The following is a 12,642-nucleotide window of genomic DNA, read 5'->3' as shown; positions in this document are numbered from 1 at the left end:
CTCAACCTCGCCTACGAGATGATCTTACTCAAGATCACGTCTACCCATGGCGCAGAGAATGGCTGCCTGTACCGCTTCCGCGTGCATGGAGGTCTGAAGTATCGCGAAGGCTTCAACAGAACCTCAATCGTTTAGACTGTGTTGTCGTGCCATTACAAGCTATCCCATGACTCCCACAAGCGTTCGCTGAGCGTAGACGATCTTCTCTGGGGCGTCTATTTGCATTCATGTAACGAGATTGGCGTCGTATATCACCACGTCCTGGCCTGACGGCGAGATAGTACGACCAGCAGTAGCAATCAAGACGGCGCTGTTGAGCCAAGCATGCTTGCACTGTGCTCTGTTTTCTGCTCTTCGAGACAACCGCATTGAGGTGACTGACGCGGGTATGCTAGCATCTGTTGATAGCAAATCGAGCACATCGCTCTGTCCGATCCGTACGCCGTTTATCTGTTGGCAGATGATGGCACCGTCGTCGGTCTCTATAACGTCTCGTGTGTCAAGCAGGAAAGTGCGCGTGCCAACTGCCAGATCATTAGACGAAGTGAGCCAGTTTGCGCCGCCTGGCAGAAGTCGTCCTCTGTACCATGCGTGAGCTCGACAGGGAAGGCGCAAAGCAGCTTACGCACTGTATACGAGGGCCTGATAGACTTCCTCCGCTGAACGAGACCATGTAGCGCACGTCACCTTGAGCCGTCTTGCCGACGTTGCGCAGCGGATCGAGCGTGACTGAATGCACGCGACAGAACTCTTGGGGTATGACAGAAGGGTCGAAGACAGAGCTATGGCGAGGCTTGACATGGATGACATGGCTAGATCGATGCAAGCAATGAGAGACTAGGATTGAGGCTGAGCAAGTCCGCGCGAATGTTCGCGCCCTGGCACACAAGCTAGCTAGCGCGTCCGTCCTCGTCGAATTGCCGACTTGGGCCGACGCAGCAGAGGCCTAGCATCCCACAGCGTTTTGTGGAGATGAGCTTGGTCTGGGCCAGTGGAAGAGCATTGCGAGCGCACTGGAGGATGAGTGCACTGCCAGCCGTGTCAGCGAGCTCAGCGCAGTTCAGCCAGTCGGCTCCTGTTGCCAGTGGCAGCGCAACCGAATCAAGCACGGCGTACAACAACATCATCGTCACAAGGGAAGGCGCCAAGCGCAATGTTACCCTAGTGACCCTCAACCGACCCAAAGCTTTGAATGCGCTCAATTCCGAGCTGTTTCACGAAGTCAATGCAGCCATGGAAGAGGCCGATCACGATGATACTATCGGCGCAATCGTTCTCACTGGCTCCGACAAGGCTTTTGCGGCGGGCGCAGACATCAAAGAGATGAAGGCACGCTTCATGTGAGGCCAGAGCTTCCGTCAGGCTCATCGACAAGCGCACAGGACAAGACATTCGCGCAGGCATACGGAAAGAGCTTCCTGTCGCATTGGACGCGCTTGACGACCGTGCAGAAGCCCATCGTCGGTGCGGTGAGCGGATATGCAGTCAGCTGTTCTTCCGCCCTTCGCTGTGCCCTGTACTCATGTGATCCGACAGCTCGGCGGAGGTTGCGAGCTGGCGATGATGTAAGTCTCGCGCGTTCGATTCTGCGGATAGTTCACTTATTCCCTACGATCTTCACAGGTGTGACATCGTCCTCGCCTCACCGACAGCCGTTTTCGGTCAGCCAGAGATCAACGTTTGTCCTTTTTTGCGAGCTTGATGCCGATCTGACACCGCGTATTCTTCGCTGGACAGCTTGGCGTGATTCCCGGCGGGGGAGGCACACAGCGACTGACACACGCCATCGGCAAATCCAAAGCAATGGAGATCGTCCTCACGGGCAAGAACTTCTCAGCACAAGAAGCTGCAGATTGGGGCCTCATCAGTCGTGTCGTAGGCGAAGGGGAAGGCGAGGTACTTCAAGAAGCGATCAAGGTAGCAGAAAAGATTGCCTCAAAGGGTTCGCTGGCCGTACAAGCCGGCAAAGAGGCCGTCAACCAAGCTTACGAGCTCAGCCTTTCCTCAGGCCTGACATTCGAGCGGCGTCTTTTCCATGGCCTCTTCTCTACAAACGACCAAAAGGAAGGCATGTCAGCCTTTGCAGAGAAGCGGAAGGCGGCCTGGACCAATTCATAGACAAGACATAGATATCCATCTGTAAGTGCATCTCCCGACACATCAGCCTAGTCTTGCTCGTCATCTTTGCGTCGACGAATGAAAGCGCCTAACAGGCTGCGGCGGTCACTGTTCGTCCGAGTGCTCCGCACCGTGCCAGATCGCTCGACCGCCCGCACTGATGAATCTCGTGAGGCATATCTGGGCTGTCCGCCGATCGCGTGTGAGCTGTCTGGGCTCGAGACAGTGCCCCTGCGCGACGGTGTGGATGGCGAGTGCTGCAGGCTCGCCGTCGGCATGGAAGGGAGCATCGGTGAAGATGTGGGCGTGTTACGCTTGATAGGTGTGCTCAACTTAGTTGCCGGGCTGCTGAAGAGGGAAGCTTCGCCGAAATTGGTACTTGCTGACGGTCGCCTGCCTTCGATGGTCGGCGCTCGTGGAAACCGAGGCAGGGCTGATGGTGATGCTGAGTCGACGTTACCACCGACCGAAATTGCAGATGCCACATTGCTGATCTCTTGCGCGAAATTTTTCTCGAATACTGCGCGGAAGTAGATGATCAATCGTGACCGCAAACATATAACGGAGGACTTACGCTTTTGCAAGGTCGCGTGGAAAGACAGCATATCGCTCGAGCACAATCGCTCATGAAGTGCCATGCACTTGCTCAGCTCGGCCACCTGAGTAGTTCTGAGCGACTTGCACATCTGCAACGAAACCAACGCACCTGAGACTCTACGGCTTGATGCAGTCGATCCACGAGGCCGGTTTCTGCTGGATGCGCCTGGGCATATGCCGAAGTATAGAAAGCTGAAATGGATGCGTTAGCAGTTTCCATTGCCAACACCCGTGCAAGCTTACTCTTGCGATAGAAGGAGACGCCCGTGTTGGCGGCAGGATCCACTGCCGCGTTGAGAAGCATCGAGAGCGGAGCGAGGTCGCTTTGCGCTTTGTCGAGCATACTGTACTTGGCTTCTGCAATTGCAAGCTCTTTCGTTCGCTCTTCGACCTCGTGTAAAGCATTTTGAATTGGCGAAACTTCGACGAACTCCACACTGGTGATCTCGGAGCGCCGCAGCACTGTCGGGAATGACTCTGCGCAGGTGAAGATCGTACGCTCTTGCCACAAATGGGCTGTGCTTGGCACTCCCGCAACGATTGGTGCGTCTCCCTTCACGAATGGTCTTATGTAAGCAAAGCTTTGTATGTCGCGATACGGCAAGTCGGGCTCGATGGGCTGCATGGACGCTCTCGTACTCGCTATACTGCTTCGAGGCGTGACTGTCATGACTTGCAGGTACTGCCCATCTGACTGTGCGATCTGTACTTCTGGCGTTGCATGTGTCTTGAGCAGGGTCGCATTAGGATGCTTCTGTGCAAGCCATTCGCAGAAAGCGCTCTGCGTCTCGCCAATGTTGCCTCGATAGATGTATTGCCGGTTCTGGACAGGTATCGGATAGCCTCTGCCAACGAACGCGACTTTGAAAAAGGTCGGGAGCTCACGCTTGTCGGTGGCCATATCGTTGTAGAGAATGGCCTGATGGGTCATGAGCTCGGACAAGCGTCGGCAAGTCGCTGAGTCTTGCACCTCGCCTTCATACTGCACTTGTAGATCTTTACAAAGCTGCAGCGCAATCTCGTATGCCTGGCCTTTGCTAAGTAACTCGAGTATTTTGACAGTCAAGGCTTCTTTGCGGGCGAATTTGGACTGGCTGGGCAGCGCAAGCTCTTGGACTGCAGGGAGCACGCTTTTGCGATCCCAAGCATACAAATCGGCATGGAGCTGCGTACGCATAAGCTTAGGGGGTATAAGCGATTTCAAAGATTACCTTGAGGGCCAGAGCAGCTTCGACGTAATGAGCAGCACTGGTGTGGAAATCGACAAGACGATGAACATATCGGATGAAGACGGGCCCAGAATTGATGCTTTTGATAAACTGCCATCAAAGTCAGCGTAACACCCGCTTCTAGCAGCTCTGACGTACAGACATGAGCTTGAGAGTACCGATGACCTTGTCATCGAGATATTCGTCACCTTCCGGCAGATTTCGCACGCCCATCAGCAAGTCGAGAAAGCGAGCAAGCGAAGCCAGCCAGACATCAACCTGTCTTCGCAGCTCTCCATCCACATCTGCGTCGGTGAAGAGGCCCTGGAGTTGTGCGGTAAAGAAGCCACGCAGAAGGTCGTCGCCTTTCTTGGCAGCGAAAAGGACATCGAGTCGATCAAGTACTTCTACTTCGATGTTCTCGAATTGCGAGTTGAGTCGGTATTCACCCTGCATACATATCAGCGCATATCCGTCGCAGGCTTTGACCACGCACCACGACCATAGTCGCCAGTACCAAGACGGCAACGCCCCGAAGCTCATCGTGATGCGACAGGCACAGCTCCAGAACATTTTCGATGAGCGCAGGGACGAATTGGATCTGATAGCCGCCACTCCGGTCAAGTGCAGAGTTGAAGTCACTTTTCTCTTGCCAGCCCAATGCTTGCCAGGTCTTGAGCAGCACGCGAGCCCCGACGCCCCGAACGTCACCCGCTAGGCGCCAGATTGCCCGGCGCTTCTGAGGTGGGAACTCTTCGATCACGAGCTGCTCGCTTGATAGCAGTCGGAAGAGCATAGCAAAATAATCACGCCAGAGGGAAGTATTGAAAGTGTAGCTTAGTCGCTGGGGTGGAATGAAATGTCTCTCGAGCACGACATCGGCATTGCTAATGATCTTGAGTGTAATGCGGTGAAAGAGAGTGTTGAGATTGAGCCAATTGGATGGGAACGCGACGTTATCGAGCACAGAAGTCGTGATCCTGAAAAGATTACCTAGCATCTTGGCGCAATTGTCGAGACCTTCGACGGCCACATATCCATCCATCCAAGCGAGCAGCATGCTGTCTGGTACGAGGAGCACAATGCCGGCAAGAACTGCAGCGAGATCACATAGCCCGGGTTGGAGATCAGCCTCTCTACTGGCTTCGTTGCTCGATGTCTTGCGTGAAGGCGCCATTAGTGCAATTGGGTAGCTTGTCGGCAGAGGAATCAGCTCATGCGAGAAAAGGGATGGCTGAGCGATCGCGGAGCGATTTACAGCTTGCAGGTTGTATGAGCTTTCGAATTCAGCATACGAGTCCAGAAGCTTGGGCAAAAGCGTTAAAACGAGCTCGGTATTGTCTTCGTCAGCACGTATGTCGTCCTCTCCGGACATGCCGAGGGGGTTAAGCAAAGCTCGATGAAGCTGGTCTAGTAGAGTACCGAGAGCTCCAGTCGCAAGACGAAGGCCCTCAAGCCATTGCACACGAGAAGCATCCCGAGTCTGCTCGGTCTCTTCGCGATCGCCGATGAAGAAGCTTTCGCGCCGGCCGAGATGTGCGCGCAACGCTGAGATCAACACAGGTATTAGCCTAGCTCTGCCAGCGACAGTACCCAAGAGAGATGTAGCCGCTAAATTTCCCAGCATGACCAACCGCCAATTCGCCAGCTTGCCCTTGACATCAGACGTGGAGCTACAGAAGGCCTCAATGGTGTCGATAAGATCTGGTATCGGCACAGTCGAAGCAAGGCACGGGATGGCATCTGCAAAGTGCTGCACTGCCAGCGTTTGTGTGCCTATGATCGAAGCAGGCTTGTTGCGCTGCATTAAGACTGTCATGTCATGCAGCGTCTGCAGTATCTCTCGAACAAATTGGTTCTCGACATGTTCTGCCATTGAGCCCAATTCGATGTCGCGCGGTCGCTGCAATTCGCGAGATCGCGCAATGAAGCGAAAGAGGTCTCCCCAGACTTTCAGTGCCGCTCTTAGGGCCATCCCAGCTTCTTGCTCTGGGTGCAACAGCTTTCGCGCGCATTTGAGAAGTGTGACCCAGGCTGACGTGCTTGCAAAGTGATCTGCTAGATAGATGCCTACGGCAGGCTTGAACTTGTGGAACCGTCGATCTGACGTGATTCCCAATATCGTGACCAGTGCTGAGAAGATGTCGTTATCGAGCTGGCCACCTTGATTGAGCCTTGAACCAAGCAGCCCAAAGAGGCTGTCAAAGACGGGTCGCAAAAATTTGCACACCTCAACCTCGCTAACGAACTTCAGGCTGGCTAAGACGCGGGAGGCCTCTGTCGGGTCTGTCCCAAGATGCGACTCCCACTGCATCAGCTTGAGCAATGTAGCATTCTGTGTCAGCAAAGTGGAAAAAAGCGAAGTTTTGATGGTGAAACGATCGGGCAGAGCGTTCGCTGCGCGTGGAGCTTCCTGATTCGCCTCGTGCGAATGCTGGAAATAAGCCGAGGGGCGTGAGCTTTCGCTGTCGTATGGGTAGACGATGAGATCGTGATCTCCATCGCTAGGAAATGAACCGCCTGTCGTGGACAGCAAGGGCAAGTAAGCAAATGCAAAAGGGCGTTCAGCATCGGCGCCCGACCGAGCCGCCTTATTACGAAAGGTGAAAAAGAGGTGCGGCAACGCTTTTGTCTGCGTCTCGGGCAGGGAGAGCTTGACGAGCTCTCCCCAAGTCGGGGCATACTGGTTCCTATAGACTACCGAGGTATGTTGCGGACGGCTCACGCTTCCACCGCAGCCGGATGAAATGGCATCCGTGACGGTTAGGCCACTGTCGCGCCTTATCTCAAGGGTCGCTTCCAGACTGATCGCCTGCGTTGCCGTTGCCAATGGAACTTTGACGCCTTTGCCCTTTTGCCGAGCAAAATTACCAAAATCGGCCGACCACAGCTTCACGTAGACATCATTACGGATGTCTTCGGGGAGCACGACGTCCGAGAAGCCTAGACGCTTGGTAATAATGATTGGCGCCGAGTCATGACCGCTTGTTGCGCCTGAAATCTGGTCAGACGTACCGGACAGCATAGTGAGGGCGAGTACAAGTTCCTCGATGCGGGCAAGGCGGCGGAACTCGGTCGTTCTACTGGCAATGATGCTCTCGTGGACTGAAGGAAAGTAGACTTCATCTTCTGGAGCAAAGAGGGGTATATGGACGTCTGTTGCGATCGTGTCTCGTGTGACTGCGCTTAGACAGACTACGCCGCAACCAACTGCTCTGCGAACGGTGATCGTTTTGGTAGGCTTGTTGTCGACGGGTGCCTTGGTTGGCGCCGGCGAGCCCTCATTAGGATTCGGCGAGGCCGGATGGACGGGCGAGAGGGCTTCTCGGCGAGTCAGCTTACACACAAGATAGACGTCATCGCCGATGTCGTTCCGCCCGAGTTCCTCAAACAGCGTTCGCAAGTTGACCGCAGGTGAGGGTCCGTCTGGTCCAAGCTTAACCACAAACTCTTCCGTCAAAAAGGTCAGCTCGCGCTTGTCATAAAGTGACATCTCGAGTTGAAGCTCTTCCCCGGGTGCACAGGTCGCATTCGCGAGGGCTTTGAATTGTAAGAGCAAGCAATGGAAGTCCGACTTTACGTCTGACGCTGTGGGCTCATCGCTGGCCATCTTGATCTGCTGCTTGTACATCTCGATCACGCTCATCCAGGCATTGTCGTCGATGTGATCGTCGTGGTCAACATCTGCCAGACAACCGGTCATCGGGTGTCGCACGATAAGATCGAGCTCCTGCGCAGCATTACCGGCAGCGAGCTGGGCGATCAGTGATTGCCGCAGATGTACGCGCTCTTCCGTGCCGAGTATGTTCGATAGGAGTTGTTTGCGACCGATGTGGAGCGCTTCAATTGCAGCTTTGACCGAGTCGAACAGCTCATAATCACCGCGGTAAAGGTAGGTGTTGAGGAGCGAGCTCCACTCGCGAATAGCCACAGCGAGCTCGTCGATCAAAGGGTCTTCGAGTCCGCCTACTGTTTCGTCGCCGCATCTGAGCGATGGCAGTGGAGGCTGCGGGCGCTCTGAACCATCTAAGCCTGCCGACCGAGGCGCGTCGCCGTTGGACAGACTGATACTACGTCTGTTTGGATCTTGCCCGATAGCAAAGGCGCTCGCCATCAACTGCTGCTTCGCAAATCCGACTGCCATTTCGTGGTCCAAGAGAGCCGAATTTGGCAGATCCTCTTCGTCGACCTCGGCCAAAACGGACATTGGCCGCTTGAAGCCAGTACTGACAGGCATATCCGCGGGTAGCTCTCCTAAAGGTTCCTCCTGTACATCGGAATGCTCTCTGATCTGGCAGTGCGAGGCTGGGAAGATGCCAACAAACACTTCTGGCTCCTCCTGACCAGAGGCGTCTGTTCCTGAGCTAGCTGCCGCCGCTGCGGCCGAGAAGCTCTTCGTCGCACACACGACATAGCCTCTGGTCTCTGTATGAGCTTGCCTAGCTGAGCCATAGCACGACTTACCTATACCATGTCACGGAGCTGCTCAGGCTGTGCGACGGCAGACCCGTGCTGTATTCCTCGAAGGCCTGCTCGCATTAAATCAGCTCGCGCAGTGTCGAGATGTCTATGGCGCACATAGACCTCATCGCCGACTTCCATAGAGACCTGCGAGCACATGAGCTCGTGCACCAGCTTGACTAGATCTGACCGACCTGCTGGCTCGCAACGTCGACTGATACGCCATCTGCAGCTGAATGAGGTCTGAATGGATAGACGCAGAAGCCCGACAGGATCGAGGCAGTCTTATGCCAACTCATAGTGCTGCAATGTGCTGCCGGATCGCTTGTAGTTGTCGTGTTTGTATTTGCCCGAGCGTGATATGAAAGTGGATCTGTCGAATGCCGCAAAAGGTAAGGAGCCGGACGAGCAAGGTTAGTGCGACTTGAGGTGAGCGGATGTCATGCTCGCTGCTGCACAAAACGGTGTTGCTGTTGTGCTGACACGCGGCACAACCGACTAGTTAATTAGCGATATATCGCGAAATGCCGCCGCTTGCAGATTCATGAGCTCGACTCGTGTCACTCGGCGCTGCGAGACGACGCAAAAGGGTTTTCCATGCACGAGATTTGCACTCGTGTCTCCTGCTGGCCTGATGCATGGGAAGCAGAAATCCTAACTGCTAGACGAGCATGGATAATTGGGTCACAAGGTACAGGTACACCAATACTCTTTCGTCATCATCATCATGTACTGAAACACGCAGATAGACGCTTGCAGCTTACAACCTCTGCATGGCCTTGCAGTCTACTGCCTACTCGCTCGCCCTCTGATCGAGAGCGACCGCGGCGACCTCGCTCGCTCTCCTAAATCTGCGTGACGGGGCCGCGGTGATGCTGACCTCGAGCTATGCACGGGGCTCGGGGAGCGACGACGAAAGGCTGGGCTGCGGGAGCGACGTCGATAGACCGGGCCGAGAGAGTCGCGTCGCCGAGACGGATCTCGCGAAGCTGAGCGTCTTCTGACAGGCGATCTACGTCGTACAGGACTTGGCGAGCGTGAGTATGTTCTGGAACGACCTCGCTTGCGTTCTGGTGAGCGACTGCGTGAGCTCGAATGCGACGGGGAACGAGACATCGAGAGTGAATGAGAGCGCGAACGAGATGAGCCCGAGCCGGAAAAGCTGCCAGATCGAGATGAACGAGAGCTCGACGAGCTGGCCGAAGACGATCTCGATGATGATCTGGGCCATGGATGAGCACGGTAGAAGCGCATCGAGGGTGACATACCGTCCTCTTTTGACGGCGCGCTGTTTCTCGTTTTCGGCGATGATGCGATCTGCTGTACCTTTGATGGGCTGATCAGAGCTCATGACGGGCGGCAGAGTAGCAGTCGGCGTCTCCTTCGCCCTCAGCTTGGGGTTCAACAGGAGCTGGGTACGAGATGGCCGAGGTTTGTAAGGCCTGCAAATCAATCAGCTTGTATTCCGCGATGGCGGAGCGTCGACTTGCTGTGTCTTCTCAGTACATTGATAGGCTATTAGCAGGCGTTAGAGCCACCAAACATGGACCAATGGACTGACTGAAGTGACCAATCTGCTCGCATCTTTGACATTTTGCTTTGTCCTGGCCTGCGACGGGGCGAGTGTCCTGACGAGGTTTGGGCGCCTGCCGGTCTGCAGCTCGTCCTCCTCTCAAGCCTTGACCGGATCCTATGCTGCCCTGGAGCGCGTACTTGTTGTTGATGGGCATCCTGGCGCTGTCGAGCTGGACGCAAGCGGCAAGAACGCGCAGGTCGTCAAGACGCTGACGCCCTTGCCAGCTCGTCACACTGATCACAGGCCACGACGGCAGACAAGCGCAGAGGTCAGCTCGTTGAGACAATCAGCGCAGCTATAGGGATGATGTGATCCAACAGGTCAACTTTGTCGAAACGTGCAAGTCGATGGACATTGCGCACTGACCAGCTGCCTCTACGAGCATCCGCCGACTGCGAGCGTTTGTCAAACCTTGAGCCGCATCAGAACGCTGTCCCTGACAGTGGCGCTCCGCGAACAGAGCCAAGCAAGGGGCATGACGTCGGCACTCTCAAGCCAACATGTCCATGCGCCCGTCTTTGTGCCTTCAGGCAGCGCAGCACCCAGCCCAAAGCCAGCGCAGGCAAGATTGCCCACGGATCTAGTCAATGCGCCTGTCTTCGTGCCAAAGTCTTCAGCCGCCGCGCCCGCATTCGTACCCGCGAGCGAACGCAAAGTCGGCTCATCCTCTTTGGCGTTCAATCCAACCGCAGAATTTGTGCCACGTTCAGCAGCAAGTCAGACGGAGGACAGTACAGTCAGCGCTTTCGTTCAGTAGAGCCCACTCAGCTTCTCAACAGCCAAGACAGGGACAGACAGAGGCAACGTCGCACGCGCAAGACTATGACGCGCACTACCTGGACGCAACAGACGCAGGACTGGACTATTATGGCAACGGTCTCGGTGCACTGTCGGCCAACGCTGCGCAGACAAGGTTCACACGACAGCCTGTCGGTCGTTGCCTTGCTCTACCGGTATACGTAGCTGATAGGCACAGGACAGCTGAATTATCATCTCTACGCGCCGGCGCTACCCCATGTCGCCAATCTCACGCCACAGCAACAGGCAGTATGCGGATTCTTCATGTCGCCTACACTACGAGAAGACCTACACCTGAAATCTGACGCGATAGCTCAAGGCATCAGCCCGGGTGAAGGCACCGAGATCGGCGGGTGAGTCGCTTTGCAATATGCAAGAAGCAATACCAAGCCAGTAGCGTGCAGGTATTGGGGCTTTATTCCCCTCGATACGAACTTTGGTAGACAGACTCCGAGAGAGGGACAATCGCCCAAAGGCTTCTTTGGACACAAGACATGGGTATACAAAGCAGGCCATGAGGCTGATGGCCGATACTACGCTTTACGACGGGTCGAAAGTAAGCCCAACGCACGTGAGAGGTGCTTCCGGCTGACAGCGTCATCGGACAGACTTTCGATTACCACACGAAGCAGCTCTGACCGTCGTAGAAAAGTGGAGAAGGATAGCGCACCCTAATATCGTGGGAATACGAGAAGCATACACGACTCATGGCTTTGGCGACTCCTGTCAGTCCGAGCAGTGCATCATCAAACGGAGCTGACACGTCGATACAGCCTTGATCTTTGTGTATGACTTTCACCCGCTGGCGAGTACGCTGCACGATCATCATCTTTTGCCCAAACCGCCGGTAATGCGACCAAACGGTCGTTTGGGCCCGGCATCGACGCAGATTCCCGAGCGTGTCTTGTGGTCATACATCATCCAGATATCTAGTGCGATACGAGCAGCGCATACAGCGGGACTTGCCTTGCGGACAGTCGAGATCTCGAAGATATTACTCACGGGCAAGAATAGGCTAAGGGTCAATTGCTGCTCGATGTTTGACGTTCTCAGATTCGAGAATGACGCCTCTCTCGAGATGCAGCAACAGGAGGACTTGTTTGATCTTGGGAAACTTATCGTCACGCTCGGATGCACTTCCCTCTCGGCCGTACACAATCTACCGCGCTCGCTAGATCATCTCAGCAGGCAATACTCGAACGACATCAAGAACCTGGTTTTGTTTCTGTTTGGGAAACCAGAACCGCGCAAGAACATCGATGAAGTACTAGCGATGATCGGGCCACGTCTACTGGACGATCTGAATGCATCTCAAAGGCGAGTGCCTCGACAAGCTTACAGCATACTGTGCTTACAGTTACGCAGCGAAAACGACTTACTTGAGACGGAGCTCATGCGCGAGCTCGAAAACGCGCGACTGGTTCGGCTGCTGTGCAAATTTGGCTTCATCAACGAAAGACCAGAGTATGGCTTCACGCTACAGTCTCAGCCAAGCTGACGTTACGGTCAGATTCGATCATGACCCACGATGGTCAGAGACCGGCGATCGGTACCTCATCAAGCTCTTCCGTGATTATGTCTTTCATCAAGTCGAAGAACACGGTCATCCTGTCGTCGATCTCTCACATGTCCTGACCTGCCTCAACAAACTCGATGCGGGCGTGGACGAGAAGATGACGCTCGTCTCGCGCGACGGACAGAGCTGTCTCATCGTCAGTTATCGAGACGTAAGTACTCGCATACAGAGAACGCGAGGCCGCACTGAAGTGATGGGCAGCTCAAGCAAGCCGTCAACGCTGCGTTTAGAGACTTGGCACGATGATGCATACTTTGCGGGTGAACCGATCGACGTCTGTGCGATGAGTCTCAAATTCGCGCGTTCGC

General features: G+C 55.0%; 6 protein-coding genes across 6 annotated transcripts in view; 3 read left to right on the top strand and 3 right to left on the bottom strand.

Annotated features, from left to right (window-relative positions):
* The window catches only part of L969DRAFT_21549 (uncharacterized protein), a gene marked incomplete at its 5' end in the record, with an annotated part of 2,238 nt that extends 2,054 nt beyond the window's left edge, over positions 1–184 (top strand). The window contains one exon of the mRNA XM_014714962.1: positions 92–184. Coding sequence (XP_014570448.1) covers positions 92–135 — 44 coding nt within the window. The 3' untranslated portion in view covers positions 136–184. The remainder of the gene's footprint in view (positions 1–91) is intronic.
* Positions 185–225: 41 nt separating this feature from the next.
* On the bottom strand, positions 226–673 carry L969DRAFT_42923 (uncharacterized protein; the record flags this gene model as incomplete). Its single annotated transcript, XM_014715783.1, has 3 exons — positions 226–310; positions 383–580; positions 630–673. 3 exons carry the CDS (start codon positions 671–673, stop codon positions 226–228), a joined length of 327 nt encoding a protein of 108 aa, XP_014571269.1.
* A 299-nt stretch (positions 674–972) lies between these two features.
* On the top strand, positions 973–2,118 carry L969DRAFT_42645 (uncharacterized protein; the record flags this gene model as incomplete). Its single annotated transcript, XM_014715752.1, has 5 exons — positions 973–1,340; positions 1,376–1,484; positions 1,537–1,565; positions 1,624–1,678; positions 1,738–2,118. The coding sequence occupies 5 exons, from the start codon at positions 973–975 to the stop codon at positions 2,116–2,118; spliced, it is 942 nt and encodes a 313-aa protein (XP_014571238.1).
* On the bottom strand, positions 2,016–8,926 carry L969DRAFT_167041 (uncharacterized protein). The gene is made up of 10 exons (XM_014715782.1): positions 8,579–8,926; positions 8,502–8,531; positions 8,388–8,452; positions 4,420–8,341; positions 4,083–4,373; positions 3,927–4,034; positions 2,959–3,880; positions 2,825–2,907; positions 2,693–2,777; positions 2,016–2,638 (listed from the first exon to the last, which is right to left on the bottom strand). Exons 1-10 carry the CDS (start codon positions 8,681–8,683, stop codon positions 2,166–2,168), a joined length of 6,084 nt encoding a protein of 2,027 aa, XP_014571268.1. The 5' UTR covers positions 8,684–8,926; the 3' UTR covers positions 2,016–2,165.
* Positions 8,927–9,170: 244 nt separating this feature from the next.
* Positions 9,171–10,114, bottom strand: L969DRAFT_92113 (uncharacterized protein; the record flags this gene model as incomplete). The annotated part of the gene is made up of 4 exons (XM_014715781.1): positions 9,171–9,606; positions 9,653–9,826; positions 9,875–9,899; positions 9,946–10,114. 4 exons carry the CDS (start codon positions 10,112–10,114, stop codon positions 9,171–9,173), a joined length of 804 nt encoding a protein of 267 aa, XP_014571267.1.
* Positions 10,115–10,435: 321 nt separating this feature from the next.
* L969DRAFT_14878 (uncharacterized protein) lies at positions 10,436–12,580 on the top strand (the record flags this gene model as incomplete). Its single annotated transcript, XM_014714928.1, has 8 exons — positions 10,436–10,696; positions 10,749–10,889; positions 10,942–11,111; positions 11,163–11,314; positions 11,367–11,483; positions 11,532–12,222; positions 12,269–12,485; positions 12,536–12,580. The coding sequence occupies 8 exons, from the start codon at positions 10,436–10,438 to the stop codon at positions 12,578–12,580; spliced, it is 1,794 nt and encodes a 597-aa protein (XP_014570414.1).
* Positions 12,581–12,642: the final 62 nt, after the last annotated feature.

This window comes from Mixia osmundae (genome assembly GCF_000708205.1).
Source record: "Mixia osmundae IAM 14324 unplaced genomic scaffold scaffold_1, whole genome shotgun sequence".
Lineage (NCBI taxonomy): Eukaryota > Fungi > Basidiomycota > Mixiomycetes > Mixiales > Mixiaceae > Mixia > Mixia osmundae.
This window is presented reverse-complemented; position numbering and strand designations above follow the sequence as displayed.

Coding starts and splice junctions, on each gene's coding strand:
- L969DRAFT_167041 (XM_014715782.1), bottom strand. CDS start 8,683: ATGAGTTGGCATAAGACTGCCTCGATCCTGTCGGGCTTCTGCGTCTAT. Junction 8,342..8,387: donor AGCTCCGTGACATGGTATAG/GTAAGTCGTGCT, acceptor TACAGAGACCAG/AGGCTATGTCGTGTGTGCGA. Junction 2,908..2,958: donor CGTCTCCTTCTATCGCAAGA/GTAAGCTTGCAC, acceptor CATCCATTTCAG/CTTTCTATACTTCGGCATAT.